At 41.9% G+C, this 22885-nt stretch overlaps 2 protein-coding genes across 5 annotated transcripts; one reads left to right on the top strand and one right to left on the bottom strand.

Annotated features, from left to right (window-relative positions):
• Positions 1-1455: 1455 nt before the first annotated feature.
• On the bottom strand, positions 1456-8707 carry LOC311430857 (uncharacterized protein C6orf62 homolog). The gene is made up of 6 exons (XM_084507769.1): positions 8179-8707; positions 6479-7748; positions 4830-5006; positions 4129-4251; positions 3301-3435; positions 1456-2773 (listed from the first exon to the last, which is right to left on the bottom strand). Exons 2-6 carry the CDS (start codon positions 6605-6607, stop codon positions 2648-2650), a joined length of 690 nt encoding a protein of 229 aa, XP_084363895.1. The 5' UTR covers positions 6608-7748; positions 8179-8707; the 3' UTR covers positions 1456-2647.
• Positions 8708-16873: 8166 nt separating this feature from the next.
• GMNN (geminin DNA replication inhibitor) lies at positions 16874-22215 on the top strand. Of its 4 annotated transcripts, none has more exons than XM_084507761.1 (7): positions 16874-16931; positions 17394-17458; positions 19050-19148; positions 19481-19616; positions 20345-20427; positions 20506-20616; positions 21727-22215. In XM_084507761.1, exons 2-7 carry the CDS (start codon positions 17402-17404, stop codon positions 21916-21918), a joined length of 678 nt encoding a protein of 225 aa, XP_084363887.1. In that variant the 5' UTR covers positions 16874-16931; positions 17394-17401; the 3' UTR covers positions 21919-22215. The 4 variants fall into 4 exon arrangements, with proteins under 4 accessions (XP_084363887.1, XP_084363885.1, XP_084363886.1 ...); XM_084507759.1 differs by having other exon boundaries at positions 16888-16974; XM_084507760.1 differs by lacking the exon at positions 16874-16931 and adding an exon at positions 17117-17163.
• Positions 22216-22885: the final 670 nt, after the last annotated feature.

Below are 22885 nucleotides of genomic sequence, written 5' to 3'. Positions count from 1 at the left end.
CTCATGCAGCTGAAGCAGCCTTCAAAGCCAAGATAAGCTGTATAGCCACACACAGGCGAGATGCTGACACTTAAGATGTTTCTTATCTAGGGAGCACCTATCACAAGCTTCCTTGCACCAGACACTTCATCTAGATGCAAGAAATTTAATGGGCCTCTATCTACTTCTTTTTGCTGCCTCCATATTTATTCCTGCCCCATTCACACTTGCCAAGCTTGCATGACAAATCCTCAAGCAATGACCTGGTAAAACATATCCAGGTGATACTGAGCGTATTTCAGTTCCTGGTATTAGGACACCAGGAGCCACACAAGCAACTGACAGCATGTGGTAACAAAGATAACTGTCTTGTACAAGAGGCCTTTTTGTATTTACACACAGCTCTACTGAGCAAAGTAATTACCTTTACAGAAACTGTGCTTTGTAAGCATTAGCTCTGTGAGATTAAACCTACACTTTGAAGTTAAGAACTCTACCAGAAAGCCACTAAGCTGAGACAAGGCCCGAAACCATGAACATTGCTTCCACTGACTTCCAAAGGGCATTTTGCTAAAGTAACCAATACAATAGTCTGAATTTAATCTAGATGCTCCATTAAGAAAGACTGGGACAATTTCAAGTTTCATCTTTTCTCTCTGAAGTCATCCTGTTTAAGGGGAGAAAGTGATGCCTTTCAAAGATGCCAAAAGATTGAAAAATAAACTTATACAGTCTGAGACTGCCATGCTCTCAAGCCTGTTGTTCCCCTTAATCTTTTTTTTCAGCATACACAATGTAGATGTCCATCTGATAGCAGAGCAAAACACAGTATTTGTTAGCTGTGTTGAACAGATCATTTACCAATCAGTATTACACGTATTTCTTCTCCAAAAAAGCACAGTAGCATTTAACTCCAGGGTCACTGTCATGAAGAGTAGACAAATAACCAGTGTGTCTTCTGCAGCCCATACAAAACACCAAAAGCAATTAAACTGAACACATTGTTCTCTGTATTACAGAGAACTATAAATTAAGGATCACACCAGTGCTGACACTTGAAAAGCACTGCAGAAATCCAGCTAAGCCACACTGAGGCTTTTGTTGTTGTTTTGAAGATACCAAAACGAAGAACAAGAGTCGCTTTAGTGACTTCTTGCATTAGGTACGAGGGTATTTGCTCTGCTAATCAAGGTAACGACAGTCATATTCTCTTACTATGAAACTATTTTATGATCAAAGAACTAGAAATACCCATGTACCAATACAACAGCATGCCCATAACGCAGTTATTTCTGGCATCTACTTTTCAAAGCAAACATGTTCCCTGCATACATAAGCACACCTTTGCCATTAATCTTTACGTTAGCCATAATACCATTTTACAGTTTGTGTATTTTCAGTGTCTGCAACAGGTAACGCTTCTGAGGTAAGACACTGGTAAAATTCAATTCATAGAATTCCCACAAATAAACCCAGTCATCTTTCACCTAATTTATTTAAGTTCCAATTTTTTCCAATTCCAAACAAAAGCTAAATACAAGTTTTAAACAGGTAAGCACTAGTTTTATCCAAAGGGAGCAGGCTTATACAGTTTTACTCCAGTAAAGTACTCAACCCTTAAGCAGAACCTTCTTTGTCAACAAAACTATACAGTAGTCTTCCTTTTATCATTGCACAATCTTAAAATGTTCTGTCAGAACCAACTTTTGACACTCCAAACACTATTTTACATTGTTTTATAATGTCTATTCCAAAAAGAAAAAAAAAAAAAACCTCAACAGGTTTTCTGTAAGAAATGTTTTAGAAACCAGTATTTCCTGCACAGTTCACCAGCAAGTCTACAAGTCTCAACTCTCAAGAAAAAATAATCCTCTACCAACATTGTTTCTGCAGCTACTATTTTACTTTATTTTTTAGCTGCTTTAGCAACTTCAGACTCCAGGTCTGCCTCATCTGTATAAATGCATCCAACTCAAAAGAATACTTTCATACAGTTATACAGCAACTTGGGGAAAGAGATCCAAAACCAAAGTGCCAGTAAACTCAGACATGGCCCAGCAAAATAAAAAAAGGCAAAAAATGCCTACACATTAAATGAGATGCTTTTTTTTTTTTTGCTTTTTTTTAAAAAAAAAGACGACTTCTTTCCCACATTTACTTTCTATTGTAATAGCCACTTCTCTGTTCATTAAAATGAATCTGATAGTGCTCTTTGATACAATCATTAACAGCAAAGCTATAAGGCTTTTAAACCCGTTACATTCACCTCTCACCCTCCAAATACTGATGGTTAACACAGATGTTAGGGGGCATGACCAGCACAAATGGGAACACCACCACAAATGATCACCTTGTGCTTTCAGATACATTTGTTTCAGTGTACAGTCCCTTCATTTCACATTTTAGTAAGATGCTGATGCAGTGCAGAAGTGTGCAGAGCATCCTCTCTTTCACAAGGTCCATGCAGAAAACAACTAAAAAAAAAATTTTTTTTTTTAAAGTTCTGAGATACAAATGACAAAAAAAATCCAGGATGATCAAGTTTCACAATGTATAGTGTTCTGAACATGAGTCCATTTTCTTCTAAATTCTGAAAGAATAAAGTGGTGAGGAAAGTGGAAATTCACTGCTGCATTCTGTGATCTTCCCCATTTTGCTGGCCAGTACCTTACTCTGGCATGTAAGGACGGAGGTGATCCTCTATGGTACCAACCGTCCAGTGAGTGAGCTGCTCCTGTGGCAGGTACAGGCAGATGCTGCATAACTTGAAGATTGTAGCTTTGTTTTTTGGAGTCTAGAGGCAAGGAAAATCAAAGAAAAGCTATTAAACATGAAAGTTTACACAAGACTAACAGACAGACCCACAGTAGACCCGGCCCAAGTAACAGCTTGCTGCTGGTTGTGGGTGAACACCACAGGCACGTAAAAGCCACCATTTCACACACACCACAACCAGATCAAAATGCTGTAACAGCTAAATTCTTTTTATTATTTTCCCACTTGAGTAATTTATGTAGGATCACACAAACTAAGCCAATGTTTTAATTTTTCCAAAACACTGTGAAGTCTTTTTTTTAAACTTCATTTTAATACAAGAACATAAAATTGTATGAATACATCTGTGGCCTATAATTAGCTTTTGCACGCGTGAGTCCTATTTATAGCATGTTTCCTCTGAAACTGCTGAAATGCAAGCATGAACACATGATCAGTTTTTCCACAAAAAACCACTAACATTCCTAAGAAAAAACATTCAGGACAATTCTTAAAAAGCTTTCACTCTAGGTAGAAAGGAAAAAGAGAAGGACAGGGTAAGTTTACCTGCAAGTGCTGTCTGTCAATGAAGAGAAACACTGACTGGTTAGGGTTGTTGACAACAATTCCAGTCTTGTCCTTTCGGCTCAGAACATGCAGAAACTGTTTTTCATAGTCACCGTGATGAAACTCAAACTTGGCCTGCGGTGCATGAGGGATAAAATGATAGAATATTTACCAAGCGAAAACTCAAAACACTAACAATGAATTTCATTCAATCTGGGGCTTTACAACCACTTCTGTTTCTTTTCTTTTCTCATCTATGAAAAAAGAAATTGGGAACCGTAGCAACAACTACACCCTTGAGCCTTGGCACAAAACTTAAAAGATTTCCCTAGTTTCATCCTGCCAACACTGACATTACTCATAACAATGATATTAACAATTCAAACAAAGGTGCAACTTTAACCGCCTCCATAAAAAAAAGATTCAGCTGACAGAACATCTGTTATCAACAATACGGCACATTTCTGCCAATAACTTATTATTGCAGAGTGCATACAGAAAACAATACACATATTGTTGTTCAAAAATTTGAATGTAAATAGCCAAAGATGCCTACTGAAGAGTTAAAGTGTTTGAAATGTTTCTCTCGATGCAAAATTGTAATGCAGAAATCCCATCTCAGATTCTCTTCCATTTAAGCAATTTGTTCCAAGATCACAATTCATAATAATAGGAAGCACAATTTGGAATACAAATGATTGTGTAATTTATACACAAAGAGAGCCCACATACTTCAACATTCACAGAAGTCACATAGCATATCAACGGACTGGTTAAGCTAAGATTCCCCCTGCCCCAAATCTTAATTATTTAAGTTAAAAAAAATACCTGAACAGGCCTAAAGGCTTCATCAGATCCCTTCCACCGAGAGAACAGGAGACAGACTATCTTCTCAATGTCATTACGAGGCCAAAGAATGAAGTCCATCTCCTGGGTACAGCCGATCACATCCTGTAATTAGTAAAGTTCTGTATTAACAGCCCATCCATTAGGAGATACAGATAAGCACCTCATCTATACAGACACTGTGTTAAAAGGTGGTACTTAACTACACTTCAGTGATTTTCTGTCTGTATTACTCTCAAAACAACTCTTCTTTGTCTCCCATTGAATTTTAATATAAGTATCCAGGTAATATCAATTCCAGATTTAAGAAAACTACCATTCCTGGGAAAGACCATCTACGTTCTAACATTCATCTAACAAAACCACTTAGTTGTAAACCAGGAGTTGTTACAAGAATTTATCCATGCCTATTAATAAAAAAGGCTGGCAGAAGAGATAATTCCCAAAACATGTTTCAGTGAGACAGATTAAAGGTAAAGCATGAACACTACAGATTTAAACAGTTTCAGAACGCGCATGCTAAATTACCCTTCAAACCAGACCCCATAAAAACATGCTCTCAGAATTTTCAGCCAGAAGAGTTGAGAAAATAAGGCAGCAGGGTTAGCCTTAAGTTTCACAAGAAAAAGTACAAATGTTTAATGGCCAAATTAAAACTCAGGAAGTACAGAAAACAACTTTACCCTGCGCATAGACTGGTAGCGGGGTGCATGAAGCTGTACTACATCCTTCTGCAGAAGCTCTAAGGAACTTTCCAAAGAATAGCTGGAATCCCGCACACCTCTCAGGATATTTTCTTCGTAATTATTGGTCATGACTGGTATCACTTCAGACACTTCAAAAAGCGCTGACTTCTTCTTCTGAAAAAGAAAGCACACACTGCATTAGATTTACAATCCTTTCTAAACGGTTCTTGCTAATTTCAGAACTTATAATTTTCTGTAATAATATAAAAAAAGTATGATTTTATAGCTCATGAGAAGCATTAATCTTACTAACAAACTATATAGCAAAGCATATTTTACCAACTCCCATCTCCCTCTTGCCCAGAACACACGTAACAGGCAAGTACTTGCTAACCAAGCCAGGCTGAGCTAACCTCCTACTTTAAGCGAACTGGTGGACAGACATCCTCAGTTCACTTAGGCATATGCAAACTTTGTAAGATTTAAAACAGACATTTGCAATGAATTTCTACAAACCAGTCTGAATGTTACAACTAAAACCAATCAGGTGCTGATATAAGCGTATTAGGACCCATATCTGCTAAGAAAATCTAATTATTATCACTGATTACACCCTAGTATTTCTTGGGAAACTGTATCTGTTAGAACAAAGAGCACAGAAGGAAAAAAAAGAATAAACTGTACTCTCGATAGAAGTTAGCTCAATAGTCTATTACTATGAGATAATACCTAGAAATATGTCACTATATACAGCAGGGTTTGCACGAGAATTGATGAACAAAAGCAAACTGGACTTCAAAATTTTAGGGAAGCTTCCCAATGAAGTTCAGTGAACAGTCTCCATTAGAACGAGGTAACTTCCATGGAGTGAAGAGAACTATACATTTGAGCAGATTAAGCAATATTAGTGTTCATGTGCATTCACTTCCTCCTTTTGTGTATTTGTCTATTTATATCTTCACTCACTCATCGTTTCTTCACCCCAGTTATTTTAAGCATCTCCTTTTCTTCACATCCAGTGGAAACCCCCTTGCAACTCCAGCTCAAAGTTAACTTTAGAAGTATCATCCACATGTACAGCATCCAGTAGTCTTCCACTACAACATAGTCATGTAGACGAGGACTTCCCCTCTTCCCTCCCTTTCAAGATGTCAGCAGCAGTTTCACGTGTCTACATGCTCAGGTCATTTCAACACTGCCTTTTGCAACCACTCCCTTCAACTGCTGTGTTTTCCCTTCTGCTTTAGCCAGATAAATACAGTAGGATTAGCAATCATTCCAGCCAGGTCTTTCTCATCTTAACTGTTTCACTGCAAACCATTACACCATTCAGCCCCTAATTATGCTGAATAAAGTACAGCATCAACTCAGATAAATATTTATTCAACACAGAAGTTACCAACTGATCATTTAATAAGACATTGGTGCCTTCTGCATTACAAAACGACAAACAGCTGAAAAGGAAAGCCAAACTGTCACAAGAACTGGTCAAATACAATACCAATTAGCAATAAGAAAATGTAAAAAAATTCAACGGAACATAAGGATCTATCCTTAAGATGCATCAGGCAGTAAGATTTGGCCCCTCACAATCAACTCAAAGTTTGCATTGCAACACAAGAGCAGAGAAACAAAAACCAAGTTACCTTGTCCTTGAACACAAAGGCAATGTACATCTTGAAGTCAAACTGGTCAGCTAAAGATTCTTTTTTCTTTCTAAGCTGAGCACGAAGTCTGTTCAGAGCTTGTTTCTTCCGGGAGTTTGGGTCCCCCATTTTGTTATACAGGTGGTACTAAAGCCTTTGGAAACTGTCGCTAAGCTATGGGCACTTTTTCATAAGACTCAAGTACAACAGAAACAAGTCATTTTATTCCTGCTAATACGACTGAATAGATAAAACGCGAGTGCAACCCAAAACTGCACCTCAGGCAGTATTTTATGAGAAAGTCGTATCGGAGGGGTCAAGAAACAAAAGTAGTTGTCCAGCCATGGCTGGACAACAAACAGGTTTGACAATAAACCAAGAAAAAAAAAAAAAAGAAATTTAAAGAAAACAAATTTGAACAGTTTAGCCGCAGGAATAAGTGGGTGAGAATGGAGAAAATTAAAAAAAAAAAAAATCTTATCACAATTTATGTGTACAATAAAAAGCAACTGGCACAAGCCCAATCCATGGGGGGGGTAATTTTTGTTCTGCTTACAAAAAAAAAAAAACAAAGCTGATATTACAAATTGCGTTTTACCCCAGCCGGATTCATGACTCTACTGATTATTATTCTCAGATTTCCACTATTGCTATGTTGCCCGTTTTTTTTTTTTTCCTCCTTTAAAACGATTACACTTGGTGGAGAGCAGAGAAAAGGGTGCAAAGGAGGAGTGCACATCCCGGGAAGTATGACATTTCTCTGCCAACAACAAAATCAACTACAGACAACACAGCGCTGGTTCGCAGGGAAGCAAAGAGAAAAAACAGCGGAGTCACCTCTAACACCACTCTGCTCATCATCAGGCACATCGCTGCCCTGAGGCTACTGCTGCCAAAGGGAAGAGGGATCATAATGGCCACGGACGAGAAGCTGGCAAGGGGTTGAGGGCCAGTATTATCTCACCTAGAGACTACACCCCAAACCGCCGCCCCGAACCCAGACTCCTTCCCAGCGCGAGAGCCCTACATCCCCCAACACCTCGCAGGCTCCCTGGGCTGCTGATCCCCCGGGGATCCTTCTCTCTCTGCCGCTGCTGAGCCCCACAGCGAGCACAGTCAGCCGAGGCTGTGCATGGCCAACGCTTCCTGCTTCTCCCCGGGCCTCTCCCTGCAGAGGCTGCGGCGGGACCCCCACAGTAGCACGGCCTGTCCCCTCTCACTTCATGGTCACAACTTGGCAGACATGGAGAGCGGGGTTTCGCTTCCGCTTCTTCTCGCCAAACAGATTTCGGTGCCGAAACCAACAACAAAAAATAACAATAAAATAAAAATCAATTTAGAAGGTTTTTTTTTTTTTTTTAAATCGCAAGCCGAGGCTGCAATTTTAAACCTCCCCACCCCCCTTTACTTAAAGCAACCCCCACGACTATCAGGTGATTTTCTTCCTCTCTCCAGGCATTTTTTTTATTTATTTTTTTGCCCCTCCACGCGAGGTGGTTTGGTTGGCAGAGGGAGGGGGGGGGGGGGTTGAAGGTTTTTTTTTTTAGCGAATTCGTCGGACCGGGTTAAGAAAGAGGGGAAAGGCGTATTAACCCTTCCTTAGGGGAAGAAAAAAAAAAAAAAAGAGGGAAAATAATAATTTTAAAAATAATTAAAAAAAAAAAAAGCACCCCCCTCCCGAAACTTGCCCCAAACTTAACCGAGAGGCCGAGAGACTCCCGCCAGGAGGCCGAGCCCGTGTCTCGCTCGCTACCCGCAGCCGGCGGGCGCAGGAGGCGCAGCGGAGGAGGAGGAGGAGGACGAGGAAGAGGAGGAGGAGGAGGAGGCGCTGGCGGTGCTGGCGGCGCGGCGGGGAGCCATGTCAAGAGAAAGCCACGAAGCCGCCCAGCCCCCCCATCCCCGCGGCGGTGGACGCGCTGACCGGGCCGCCCGCGCTGCCGCCGCTCAGCCCCAGCCTGGTCCCCATAGCCTAGCTCAGCGCCCCGCTGCCGGGGGAAATGGTGGCGGAGGGAGGAGGAGGAGGAGGATGAAGGAGGAGGATGAAGAAGGAGGAGGAGGCGGCGGGCCCTGCGCTAGTGGCTCCGAGGGAAGGCGGCGGGCATAGAGGCGCCGGCGTTGGGCTCCCTTCGCCCGGGTGGTCCTCGGAGGGCAGCGGGAGCGCGGAGGGACGGGACGGGACGGGACGGGTCGGGACGGGACGGGAGCTGCGCGCCGCCACCCAGCCCGCAAGATGGCAGCGCCTGACTCACGCAGGCGCCGCCCTGCCCGCAGAGCCCGCCCGCCGGCGCGTACCAAGTACACCTCGGGAGGGGGGGACATAAACACAGAATCGTATTCTGCTCGCTGTGAAGCCCTGAGGTGGCTCGTCAGCCGCTGGCTCTGGTTTTTAACAGCATTAAAAAGTGAGAACTGCAGCGTTAGGGCGGTTCTAACCCATCGCCACGCCAAAAAATGTGTCCTTCTTGGCCGCTCCCCCCCCCTCCCGCCGCCGTGACCCGCAGGGCCCCGGATGGGGTTGCTCAACGCACTTGGTGTGGGGGGGGGAAGCACATGACGCGATGCCCCCGCCCGCCCCCCCTCCCCCCTCCCCATCTTGTGTGGTAGCTGCCCCTCGCCCTGTGGCGGCCCCTTCTCACTTAATTCCGCCTAAAGCACTTTGTCAGCTCTGTGTGCAAAGCAAACTGAATCAAAAATAAAAAATAAATAAAACAATCACTGACCATAACGTGTGAGGTGGTGACCCCCCCCCACAAGCACAGCCCTGGCAGCAGCAGCCCCCCTGCCTCTGTGGCGGCTGAGGTGTGTCCTGAGGTCTGCGCATTGTTTTTATTATTTTTTATTATTATGTATTTATTTTTTTTAATATAAATAAATAGTTGCTATTTCAACCTAATCCTTGACGAAAAGTAGGCGTTTGTATTCCTGTGCTAAAGGAAAGGCTTACACCTCCCACCTCACACCACCTCCACCACAAAAGAGAAGCAAGGGCACGGTTCACGTTTGCCAGCATTTCTCTAAATTGCAAGACTAAAGACAATAAAGACGAGTAGGCAGCAAACACATTTTCACCCCAGTGTCTGGGCATTTGACTATCCACCCCTCCTCATCCCCCCCTAGGCATGGCAGGGGAAGCCTCGCCACCCAAAATGGCCCAGGAGAAGGGTGCCCCTGAAATGGCGGGGAGCTCGAGTTTGCCTCGTGCTGGCTGCGACTCGCTGTTTCGCCACGGTCTGTCTGCCACTACGGTAAAAAATAGGTCGCTGGGGTGAAGGCACCTCTTCCACCTCCCCCCTGGTGGTGTCTATGACTCACGAAAAGCAAAAGAGTGTTACACAAGATGACAAGCAGAAGGCAAGTGCAGGCACTGCCTGGCTTGTTTGGTTGTGTTTCAGAGCGGCGATGGGCACTCTCTGATAAACTCCTGTAAATTTCAGTCATTTTTTTACTCTTTATTTGCACTCTGCTCTTGTCTCTGCTGGTTTCCTTTGTCGCCTCACAACTCTTCCTGTTGGCTATTTCCCTCTAGCTCACCTCTCCTTCGCACGCTTTCCCTCAGACACCTTCCCAGTGCCCGTCTCACAGGGAGCTGTCGTGCCTGGGCCCTTAGATCTCCTCGTCTTCCCCCGCCATTAGCCAAGCCCTCTGAGTCAGACACTCCATCTTGCCTTCCCTGTTGCAGGGACACTCCCCCGTTGTCTTGAACAGGGCAGAAACAGACCATTTCTTACCCTTTTGGGGGCTGCTGGAAGAGTGCTCACTCCTGGTGTTAATGCCTAGTGAAAACAACCCCATGAGCAGAGCAAGGTGTCTAAAAAGTAGCAATACATTACCTCTAGATTGCTGGGGCTATTTCAAAACACCAACATTATTTAATGAAAACACCAGCCCGGCCGTAACAAGAGCTGAGTTTAGATCCCCCTTTTGCAGTCAGAGCAGTTTTGTTTGCCATGCCGCAGCCTGAAACCCCAATCTCCGTCCCCTGCTATTTTAAGCTCTGACTCGTGCTCAGCCTGTGACCCGTGTTGTGCTGCCGTGACCGATACTGCCAGGGGATTTGCCCCGGCACAGAAAGCCCTCTGAGGGAACTGGCACATCGCCCATCTGCCAAGGAGAAAGGAAGGAGCTTTCTTCCAGCCCAGCGACTCCAGCTGCCCTCCCTAGGGAGCTGTACGGACAGGGATACGGCCACAGCTCCTGTCCTATGCACAAGGGATCGGGCAGCTGCCCAGCCCTGGGCAAAGGAGTGAGTCCAAAAATTTGTGTCTAATGTCGTGCTGGCACAAGAACAGTATTTCTTCTTAAGGGCTTTCAAGAGGCCGCTCAAATCCTTTCACAGAAATTCAGAAGGGGATAGGGCCTAAAGTTGCTCCAAGTTGCTTGTGCAAAGGTTGCTGATCCTCCTCCTATGCCTCCCTTACCAAACTCAGTGAAGGACTTTTTCTTCTCTTCCACTGGCTAATAAAGATATCCTGGCAATGTTTATACAAATTAGTAGACCAAACGATTAAAGTGTGTTTATCATACATATGAGCATATGCACAGAAATACCTGCACTAAGAATGCCATAAGTAATAGCTGTCTTGTCCTACATTGTGCTTCTTTCTCTCCACAGTGCACAATGACAAAGCTCATAGAGTAGGAAAAAGGACATAATATAGTATAAAAAGGCACAGCTCATATAGTAGAAAAAGAAAAAAAAAAAGTAGAAAAATAATACATCAACATCTTAGTTAAAATAACAGACATTAATACTGAAGTAGCATTGCTGCTACTGAATGACAGGGGAGTTAAGACCTAGCAAAATAAATGTTTAAATGATATTGATCTGTAATTCTCTTGACAATTGTATAATTGTATAATTCTCTTGACAATTGTGCAGTTCTCTTGACAATTGTATAATTTTTTTGACAATTGTATATTGTTATGCTTCTATGCGGTTATGCAACTCTGTACCATTTATAAAAGAGGCTTGTGTGCTTGTGTGCCAGCGTGTTTTTTACAACTGTGTCATTTGGTCTAATGGGAGACTGCCTCTCTCTTCAAATCTTGTTTCAATCAGTACAAACTTCATCACGAAGGAAAGGAGGCAGAAATGTGGGTGGTATACAAAACAAACCTGACAAGTAGGTTGTGGCAGTATATGCAAAATACGTAAGGGTTCTTTTTTAGGTTTCAATCCCATTAGCACAGCAAAAAAACTGTGTTTCTCATGCATGTTAGATCCAGGCTGAGCTAAATGGTCAGTGGCCTGGGTCAGCTTGGTTAAAGCTGCACATACAAATGAGGTGGTGTCCTTTCGTCTTTCTTCCACTCAGTGTGAGAAGGACTTTGCTACGGTGTCCTGTAGTCCTGTAGTCCTGTAGCCCTTGGGGAATCGAAGGTCTGCAGATCCCTACGGGCTTCTGTCTAGCAGCAGAGGGGTGACAGTGCTCAGCTGTCACCCCGGAGAAATACGGAATCAGGCAGCATGGCCCATGAAGGAAAGACCTTGTCACAAAAATGTGTTATTGCTATAGTTTTCCTTGGGTGATAGAGAGATGTTTGAGAAACGTAGTTTTGAGAAGCACTGCAAGTCTGAAATATTTGGTTGCTTATATATATATTTTATTTTCTGCTGTGATAAACTTGTATTTCTATTCTCCATTTAACTGTTTTCAAGCTGTTTTCAGGGAAGTTAAGCACTATTTTGGTTACATGATACGTTGTGGGCTTTTCTGCAAATTAAAGAGGATTGATAACTTTATATACCTTGGTTGTTTATTTTTAAACAACTTGGTTATGTATTTTTTCAAAATTGATATGATTTCAGATTCTATCTCCTGTTTTCAGAATTAAAAGTTTTCTTATAAGCATGTGGGCAAGATTGCACTCTAATGCCAATGCTCTAAATTTCCAACTTAATAATTAGTTTTATTTTTTTAAAGGATTGTAACAAATTGATATATAAGTTACAGACGTAGATAGGAGGAGATGAGATGGAGCCTGTTATCTTTCTGTTTATACTTCCCTTTTGTATTGTACTGGCCGCATATGTTAGAAGTTGTATCAGCCCTGAAGCTACTCACTTCAAACACAGAGCTCTGATTAATTCAGTGCCAAATGTTTATGCATGAGGCAAAAATAAATTAGTATTCCTTTGTAAATTCAAACAAGACAAATTAGTGGCAATTAAAACTCTTTCATGTACTTCAGAGTATACTGTAATTCACTCTGTTCTATCTTTAGAGCAAACATTAGTTTCTAAGGCATAACAGGAATGCTTTTGTCTAGAGAAATGGCAATGTTTGATGTGGAAAACATTCCTTACAGCATGCTGTGGACAACTGTGCATCCACCGCACAGCTATCGCTACGGCATTAAGCTTCATTCATCATTTCCCTGCGTCCCGCCTTCTAGCTGTAGGACTCTGGTCATAAAATGGACCATACATTCTTGGGCATATGATGTATTGATCCTTAACTATTGATCCAACTTTGGCTGAACTACACCTACTTTTTGATGGGTTTGTTCTATCTTAATAATTGCATTTGAGTGTGTGTATATATATATATATATATATATATATATAAAGATGATTATGTGTTTTTCATTTTTCACTTGTCCAGTTTGTTCTTTTCTGACCTGTTTAGGAGTGCCGAGTATGTGCAGTTACGATGTCAAAAATAGCTAAAGGTTCTCAGCACCTTAGCTGGGAAGACAGCATCCCCAAACATGGGCGCACAGACAATTGCCTCTTTGAGTCTGGTGGTCAGGATCTCTTAAACAGCATGGGTCTGGTTTTGTTTAAGAAATACACGTCTCATCTCTAAAACTGTAGCATGTATTCTGAGAATATCTGAACTGCATATTAAAAGTGAGTGTCTCTGCCTGCAATTTGTACGTAAACCTGCGATTCAAATTCAATCGGACAAAATGTTTTGCTGTCTGAAAGTCAATTGACTCTCTGTTACTGTGCTGTGTCATTTTTAACATGTTCTCAGCTAGTGCTGTGCAAATGCATTTGTCTCCATTAGACAGGTGTACCAGCGTGACAAAGGTAGTTATGTTCCAATGTAGTTTTTGTGTTTGCTCAGCAGGTGCTTGTGAGGACAAAAGTAAAATTCCAAACAACTTGTTTTAATTATTGAGTCTGAAAACAGGATTCTAAGTACTGTCAGTCAACAGAATTGGAATTAGCTTTAGATTAATCAATTCCTAGCCCTTTCCCTGAGGAAAAATTCAGACGGTGAGATGTAGATTTTTCTTTTAATCTTTCCCCTCAGATTACTAATGATCACTATTAACAGGACAATTTTTATTCCACACAGAAAGAAACTGCAAACTCTCTGGAGAGATTTAATTTACAGCAGTGGCCATTCTGGAAAACCTGCTTTGCTTTGTGAGTTACACCCGGAGTGTGGTGTGTATATAACCCTTCCCTTGGAGTTTTATTAGAATACAGCCTTCTGTGATGCAGGGAAACCAGCACAGTGAGGGTGGGGAAGCGCTGGGCAAAGCGAGGCCAGGCTGCCACCTAGTGTCACCCAGGGGCTGGATGGCAGGGGAGCTTTCCATGGGCACACCGGCAGGCTGGGAGCAGGAGCGGTTCGTGCTCAGTCCACTCGGGATGCCCACGGTTTTCTTCCGAGCTGTCTGGGGACTTCTGAGGAATCCCCCAAAGATGCCACGTTGGGAGCCAAGTCTCTCAGAAGACGGCAGCTGAGCGAGATGTAGACTACGAACAACGAATAATTCATTGCAGCCCAGGATTTCTCAGCTTTTCTTCTCATCCCCTAAAATAAATGGCACTTTTATTCGACAGAAGAGACAGGAGAACAGCAGCACGGCATCCCGAGAGCCACAGCTCCCGCTTGCTGATTCAGAGATCCAAAACCCAGCCTCAGGGCTTCACTCCCACTCCCTGGCTTGCACCCAGAGCAGAGTGAGATAAGATGTTCACATGCTTCAGAGGCGCAGCACTGCACCGGGTCTCCTGAACCCCTCCGCCGTAGTTCTCTGCATCTAGAACAGTCACAGCAGTTGTTTACATTAAATACTAATACCCAGGAAAGCATTTGTGATATTTCTGTAATAAGGTAATTTAGGAGATACAAAATAATAATGCAATTTACCTGCACTAAACATAGTGGATAGAAATAGAAAGAATATTTAAGTACCCCAGAGCTTGCTAATTCTGTGGATTAAAAGAAAGGCCTTGACAAAAGGCACAATACGTCTGTCAAATAAAATGCCATTTTGCCAGCACTTGGTTCAGACAGCTCAGTCCAAACCCTCCAGTGCTGTACAATGCTTAGGTAGTTTCCACACACATTATGTGCTGGAAGAACTGATAACATTTATCAACAGCAATACAGTATAAAAGCCCTAAAAAGTACACATTCTCCGATGCCGTGAACAATCTAACAAATTGGCTGAGCTCTATGGGAAACCTCAGCGTGTTTGCTCAGGCTCACTTGAAGTGCAAATAGTCATGAGTATTCATCACACCGAGTTTTATTTTTTATGAAACAAAACAAGCAGAAATGGCAGTATATTGCACTCAATCTGAAGAAATGTATACTCTGCTAGTATTGGACTTGACAGATTTTTTTCAGATAAAAACCCCTAATTAAATGTAACTTTCAGTCACAAAAATGGAAATTATTACCAAAAAAATCAACCTGAAACCTTTCTGTGAGATTTTTTTGTTTGTTTTTGATATATAATCATGCTGGTTCCCACAGTTAGACTATGAATAAGCTTCTAATAATAAGCTCTCGGTGTTCTTTCTGACATGGTGAAGGGATTCTTTACAAACCCTTTCAAACTGAAGAAACTAAACAGAAGGAAAACTCTTGAGACACAGCGGTTCATTACAGGACGTGTTCTTCAGCTGGATAAATTGAAGGAGTGGCACCTTTGTAATAAAACTCCAGATCATATGCCTCCAGCAAGGAACAGATTAAAAGGACAAACAAACAGAACTGTCACATCAGAACGACCGCCCATTACCTTGGCCCTTTCCAATTACCTACATTTCCAAAAGCAGTTATTCCACTTCTGAGCTGTAAGTTTACCTGAAAAGTTTTTTTTATAAATTAAAATTGAATTTTGAGAAGGCAATCTTTGAGTAGGTTTCGCTTGAGAACATTAGCATTACAAATATTGTATCACGGCCATAAAATTGCTTTGTAAAATTGCATTGGCTTTCATGCATATAAATCTATGCACACATATAATTTTAAAAATGTATATAATGCAGTTCATGCTGTGTATTTTATTAAAAATACTATTTATATTGTTAGATAACAATATCTTATGTTGTATTTATATTTCATATATTAAAATCATTTCTATTTTCACGTATACTTTACCCATATCCACATATTATTGAAAGGGGATTTAATGCTGGAAAGAATTATGTTGAAGAATTATGTTGAGTTTAGTGTATCTGCTAGTGTTTTGCAATATGGAAATTTCAAATTTTATTCTAGAATCAACAAGATTTAAATCAAAGCACGAACACTTTTTTACAACTGTAACAAAGCAATAGTAACTTAGACATTTCTGCATGTGTTATTTTTGTTTTCTTCGTAAAACTTACTTTATTTAAAGGCAAAGGTTACTGAGGTGACAGTTTGCCGATGGCACTGTGTTATTCGAGATAATAGGAATAGGACTGAGTGAAAAAATGCGGGAGGAACAGGAATGATGGAGCAGACCCGGGAGAAAGAACTGGAGGGGGATCTGTGAAAGGAGGAGGAAGGTGAGGAGTGGCTGGTTGTTATCATTTCCAGCTCAGGGCCTGGGGACATGGAGTGAAGCTATGGGAATAGGGCTTAAAAGAACAAAAATAAAGGCGGGGGCTCTTCAGACAATGGCTGCTTGAGCGCTGGAAACACTTTGTCAGAGGATGTTGAGGACAATTAGAGTTTAAATGGGTCACCACTGAATGGGAGACTGAGCAAGTTTACACAAGGGAGATCAGCTCTGTTTCCTTGTACTTGTTGAGAGAGATTTATTAAGATTTATTATTATTATTATTTTATTTTTTGTCAGACCACGACTCTCAAGACGTCCTCGTGTCATACAGTTTATTTCCACACTGAAGACTAACATGCCATTAATACCTCAGCCTGTAATTATAATAATTTCTAATAGCTTCACAATACTGCCTAAAAAAAAAAAAAAAAAAAAAAAAGTGCTGATAGCCGTCCAAGGCTAGCGGTGAGATCTTGATTTCGAGGAGCGCGACCTTCACTGTGCGGATAGTTTATTGCCATTACAGCAGGAGAAGATAACCTGATGAGAAATAAAACGCCTCAGCGGCGCTACCTCACGACACCGCCCCCCCTCCCTCCTCCCGCCACCACAGGTGGGGCGGGGCAAGGAGGGGCCAGCGCCGCCTGCCATTGGCTCGTGGTCACGTGACGGGAGGGGAGGCGGGAACCCGCAAGCCGCGCCGCTTCATAGGGTGCGGTCCGCGGCGGGGAGCGCGCGCGTGCTGCTGCTGGCGGGTGAGGGGGCGCGGGGCTGCAGCCGCTGAGCGCGAGCCGCGCTTTCGCTGGGGGCCGTTGCGGGCGGCAGCGCTGCGCTGCGGCGTTCGGGGCTTGGCGGGCTGCGGGCTCGGCTCCCCATTGGCTGCGCGGCGGCGGGGGGCGGGGCCACGAAGGGGTGCGCTCCCGCCATTTTGGGCGTGAGGCGATGTGAGGGGGGCGGCCCCGGGGGGGGGCGGGGGGCTGCTGGGCTGCTGGGCCAGGTGCCCTCCTCAGCCGGCTCTGGGCCGTGAGGGGTCGGTAACCGTGTGGGATGGGTGGGGTTTGGGTGCCCTGGTGGGAGGCCGTGGGGTGATGTTGCGGTGTTAGGGTGTTTCTGAGGTGGTGTTGCAGCCAAGCGTGCTCGTCTCTGTGTTTATTTGTGTGTTTTGCCTCTGTAGGGATCCCCATGAATTCCAAAATGAAACAAAAGTTGAACGCGGAGAAGTCATCGGGATCTTTGCAGGTATACTCTCTCTGATGTGTTGCAGCTGAGGTACAGGCACAGATAAAGAATAGATGTTAAAACTTACTATGGCTTCCCACATGAAGTTGAAACTTATCAAGGTTGCCCAGAACATACTACTTGCTCTGTGCAGGCCCTGTACAGGCCAGTATCTGGGAAGCAGCCTGTCAGTCTGACACAAGCTTTGTATCTGCTAAAGGCATGCACAGGAACCTGTTGCTGAAATCCTTTTTAGTTTGACACTGAGGTAGCTTGCTGTTTGTCCATGTGACTTCTAGATGCCAGCTGCCTGTTGCACTTTGAGTACTGACTCAGTCTGGCCATAAGGGCTCTGCAGAGTAGGCTCTGTAACCTTTATCTATTACTGGAAGGAACTTAAAAGTTAAATCCATCTTGACCAGAGCACGCTTTAACTGAAGTATGTAGGTAGGCTTCTTTGCAAGCCAGCTTAAAGAACTATAGTTGCCTTGGAATTGATGTTTTCACTCTTTCTCGTTTTAAGAGATGAGTTACTCAGAGAAGTTACCTAAGTTCATAATTCAGTTACTCTTGGTACAAGACTATTTCATGGCTAAATGTAGACCCTAATTGGAATTGTACAAATGCAATATAAAATGGTCTAATAGCCCTCTGTCATGAGGGCAGAGAGATTGTAATGAGAATTTATGGTATTAATGAAAACAGCCATTTGATAGGTCAGGCTTCCTGTACTTTCAAATATGTATGTGCCATGGGTTAACTCAAGCATTGGTCAATAGTTCCTTGGCAGAGTACACTAACTCTAATCCTCAATAGCAGCAAGCAGTGTCTGCCACATGGTGTGATTCCTGTTCCCACAGTAGTTAGTGTTTGTCCTGTAGTTCAACAGCGGGGTAATTGGTGGCAGAAACTACCGTGGGAAAGGCGAACTCTTGTCATACGAAGCATGGTGTGAATCAGTAACTTTCTCACGCTGGCGTGGCATTGTATTCTGGCTGTTTTTGCTTGGTTGTCTGCCATTGTTTGCTGTCCCATGGTGGCCATGTAACCAACCCAACCAGGAATCTTTAATGCAGGAAATAGGTATTTATGCATGACAAGAAAGGTGATAAACATACTGTTTATACAAAACAATAGCCCATCTGGGTCCAAGCAAGGAAGCCCTGAACTCCAGTTTAGTGGATAATCAAAGCAACATATCTATTCAAATGAATGCCGCTTGAGGTGTGTTCATAGGTAATAAAAATGGGTACTGCTTAAAGTAATGTGAATGCCTTTGCCAAGTAAACTTGCAATTGCAGTGACTTTTGTCTCTGTCCCCCAGAGATTGATACTGCTGTTGTCAAGTACAGCTGTGGGAGCTTCAGCTGTAGTGTATGTGTTCCTCTGCATTTTACACAGCCTTGAAATGTAGTCATAATACTTCTGCTATGACTTCTTCAGGTTCCCTTACGAAGGCTAAGGGCAGAGACTGAGCATAACTTCATGTGATTAAGATAATCTCTACTGTAAATGATTAGATCCTTTTTTTGCACAAGCCTTGATAAAGTCGCGAGTTTCTGTTTATGTAGAAAAGTGTGGCAACTCTCTGAAGCAATGTTTGTCTTTTCAGAAATACCTTACAGATGCTGCATGCAGTGCTGCCCCAAGACAGACTCTTAAAATGATTCAGCCTTCAGCAAAAGGTTGCCTGGTTGGCAGAAGTAACGAGGTATGAATCAAACCACCTGTAGTTATGTAGTTATTTCTACTTGTAGTGAAATGCTTTTGAGCATTAATGAAAAAAGCATATAATCCACTAACTAGTGGCTTACTATTTTACTAATAAACAATATTAAAAACTAGTGATCTTAGAGTACTTCAGAAAAAATGTTTGACACTTCTTGTGTTAAGCATATTTATTAAGGATGTTGTCTGTAAGCTTGAACTAGTAAAGAAACTGGAACTCGTAGACTTGCTTGAAGTTGTGGGCAAGCTGACTTATTAAAATAACTTTTTTTAAAAAAACTTTGCTCTGAAGTTAAACCTTTATGTCTTCTGCAGAAGAAATCTTCAGTCAAAAGGAAACTCTGGAATAACAAATTTACTTCCTCAACTTGTAAAGCTGAGGTGTTTGTGGACAAAGGGCAAGAAAATGAGAATACAGATGATAGCATTCAAGCTGTAGATCTCATTAAAAGTATGTGGTAATTCTTGAAATGTTTTCTTCCACTTATATCCTAATGGGAGCATAGCATTTTAACTTGAAGCATGGTTTCTCTGTCAGTTAGATAAGTGTTCAGTGTTTTTGTGTAGTACTTAGTACTTCCTCTGTAGTATGGTAAATACTATGTATATATTATATGTATATCTGTCTGCTATTCAGTAGTTCCAGATACCAGTTACCATAAACTCATGGTGTGCAGTGCTGAGAAGTCCAGTAGTTCATTACTTTAGCTTATCTACAAGCTTTCAAATGACTGAGTTAAAATGAAAGTCTGTCTTGATGTAGTATGCTGCTGCAGAAACCTCTTAGTTTCTCAGGACCAGTATAAAATATCTTGAGTTTAATGGGAGACTGATTAAGTTCAGTGTGGACAGTGACTTGAGAATAAGATTTGTCTTTAACAAAGTACAAGTTAAGGCTGAGAGTTGTAAATGTGACTATCTGTCTTATACAGCATGCTGTCATGCCTGAGGCAGCTTCCAGAAGACTCAGCCTGTATAGCCATTAATACAGTGTAGGGTTTTTGTCTTCTGTAAGCTCATGTCTCTAATTGTAAATTTTCAACAAATCCTGTGGGGAAAAACCCTACACAGAAATCTTACTCTTGTAGTGTAAGGAACACTTGTATACAAGTTAGGTGTCTTAAGGTGATATCCAGAATTCAGTCCTAGGCATGGACTTACTATATTTTCTTACTTCAGAAAGTCCTTCATCTCAATACTGGAAAGAAGTGGCTGAAGAAAGGAGGAAGGCTCTGTATGAAGTCCTTCAAGAGAATGAGAAGGTAGCTAGTGAAAGATAAAGAACTCTGGTACCACTGGCTATTGTCCTTCTGTTTTAACATCTTGTTTTTTGAACACAGTTGCACAAAGAAATTGAACAGAAAGATGGGGAAATTGCCCGCCTAAAGGAAGAAAATGAAGAGCTAATGTCACTGGCTGAACACGTGCATTATATGACCAGCATGATCGAGGTACGTAAACTACTTAAACGCAGTGTTGTAGAGGAAAAGATGTGAGAAATCAACAAGGATATTTTAACAAATAATGAGTACTCTAAAAAGCTTATTTAATGAAATTCTTTTCTATGCAAGTGCATAATAGATAAAAATCTTGGTGTAAGGAAACTGATACTTTACACTGAGTTTTTTGTACAGAGCTTTTTATTAAATGTAAGCTTTTAGTGGCCAGGAGAGCATGTTTCTGCACCTCAAGTGAAGTTTTGAAAGACAACCGTGTCTCAGTGCAAAAACTAACTAAGGCTGATTCTATTAGCTAGTGTTCTATGAAAAAATGCATGTTTATTTTGTACTTCAAATTGCAGACCTAAAGTAGGGTAACTTCTGAAGGTATAGATGGACAGGTGTCTCTGTCACTGATTCTGTGGAAACAAAGAGATTGTCAGTTTCAGGAGCTGTTACAGACTAATACCAGAGCCATGGAACCTGGAAAGTGTTAATGGTGGTGGTTTTTGTATGGATTGAGCTCTCAGCTGGGATAAGAGGCTAGGTGCCTGGCAGATTATTTCAATTGGACCAGGGAGGTGGTAATTAAGTTGATTATTTTGAACTACATGATTAAGACAGAAGTAAACTTGATCAAGTTAACTTTAACTTAGTACATTTTTTTTAGTTTAGTCCTAAGACTCCACTGATTTGTTCCACCTGACTTCTTGGTTTTCAGGCTGTGCTGATTGTTAGTGAAACTAACAAAAATTAAATGACTTAAGATGCTAATGTAATGGGTAACTTACTGGTGGTCCCTCAGTAGTTAACTTAAGCCATTCATTTAAGGCTTTAGCTGAAGAAAAGTCAGCAGAGCTGAGCCTTAAGATCAGACTAGGTTAAGAACTTGTTTTAGTTTGTTAATCAAGTGCTAGAAGTTACATTCAAATCTAGAATAACTGGAAGACACAGTAACTTTATTATCACTAGTTAAAAAGTGAACTGAATGTGTTACTTTAATTTTAGGGAAATGACTGTAGTATATAATTACTTCTGGTTGCTGAATCCTTCATGCAGTATTTCACTGGTTACTACTCAATGTGAACTTGGTACTTTCTCTGTTCTTTGCATTTTTTCCAGAGGTTAACAGGGCAAGAAACCGACAATCTTGAGACATTGAAAAGTCTGGCTTTAGAGGAATCCAAAGAAGAAAATGAAGAATTTAACCCTGGAGATGATGCAGACAGTACTTCTGAGCAAGGGCCATTACAAGTGTCATGTGGCTTAAGGGAGAGTATATCAGATGATACTTCAGGTGAAGCAAAGTACTGACAGCTGGAGTGATGACCTTAAATAGGCTTGTGTATATACCTTCTCTTAACTGCAGTCTTCCTCTTGAGAGGATATACTAAAACTTTTCAGGTATAGAAGCTTGTGGGAGCATTACAGATCATGGTTTTTAACTGGAATTATGTAGCAGTGAGTGTTTGAATACTGCTTGTACAGCTTGTTACAGGCTGCAGTTAATTGCTTGTTTAAAGTCTGAATACTGTGTATTTTGAACTGTTGTGTAAATACCATTTGGTCTGACATGTGAAAAATGATAAATAAATCTTTACCGTAATAAAACAGCCTCTTCATTGAGTGGGGAATGGCTAGTTCCAGGTTCAGAAGTCTGATGTGGCTACTGTAAATGAAAGTTTCCTGACTTTGGGGGGAGGGCCTGGGTGGAATTGTGAAGAACAGAATTGTATTGGGGGGATAGGAGAAAGGAAAAGCAAAAAATTAAATTGTGCTGTGGGTGAGACTTCAAAAAATCTGAAAAATGGGTAGTAAAACTCAAAAAGATCCTAAGGTTTAATTAGATTTACTTCATAAAACACTACCTCTGCCTTTTAAAGGAGCTTTTTTTTAAGATGTGTGAGAGCTTAAGTGGAAAGTATTAGTCTTCTGGAACTACTTTGCTTTTTTTATTTATAGAATAGTTTGGTTGTAAGGAACCTACAACTACCATTGAGGCCAACTGCATGACTGCTTCAGACCTAGCCAAAAGTGCAAGCATATTACTGAGGGCATTATTCAAACCTCTTTTGAACACTGCCAGGCATTGGCCACCTTTTTAGGAAGCCTTTTCCAATGTTTGACCAACCTCATGGTAAATAATCTATTCTAACATCCACTCTGAACCTACCCTGGTGCAGCCTTGTGCTCTGCCCCAGGCACAGAACCCAGCAGTTACCTTTGATCTTTGTGCTGTTGCTGATTATCCAGCTCTCCAAGGTATTGAGATCCCTCTGAA

This window comes from Aythya ferina, assembly GCF_964211825.1.
Source record: "Aythya ferina genome assembly, chromosome: 2".
Classification (NCBI taxonomy): domain Eukaryota; kingdom Metazoa; phylum Chordata; class Aves; order Anseriformes; family Anatidae; genus Aythya; species Aythya ferina.
The sequence above is the reverse complement of the archived record's forward strand: the minus strand, read 5'-3'. Positions and strand labels throughout refer to the sequence as shown.

Excerpts from the sequence above, each read along its gene's own strand:
- LOC311430857 (XM_084507769.1), bottom strand. The coding sequence starts at position 6,607 with ATGGGGGACCCAAACTCCCGGAAGAAACAAGCTCTGAACAGACTTCGT. Across the intron at positions 4,252-4,829 it reads GCTACCAGTCTATGCGCAGG|GATGTGATCGGCTGTACCCA; the intron begins GTAAAGTTGTTT and ends TACTAATTACAG. Across the intron at positions 3,436-4,128 it reads AAGCCTTTAGGCCTGTTCAG|GCCAAGTTTGAGTTTCATCA; the intron begins GTATTTTTTTTA and ends CATGCACCGCAG.
- GMNN (XM_084507761.1), top strand. The coding sequence starts at position 17,402 with ATGAATTCCAAAATGAAACAAAAGTTGAACGCGGAGAAGTCATCGGGA. Across the intron at positions 19,149-19,480 it reads TGGTTGGCAGAAGTAACGAG|AAGAAATCTTCAGTCAAAAG; the intron begins GTATGAATCAAA and ends TGTCTTCTGCAG. Across the intron at positions 19,617-20,344 it reads AGCTGTAGATCTCATTAAAA|AAAGTCCTTCATCTCAATAC; the intron begins GTATGTGGTAAT and ends TTCTTACTTCAG.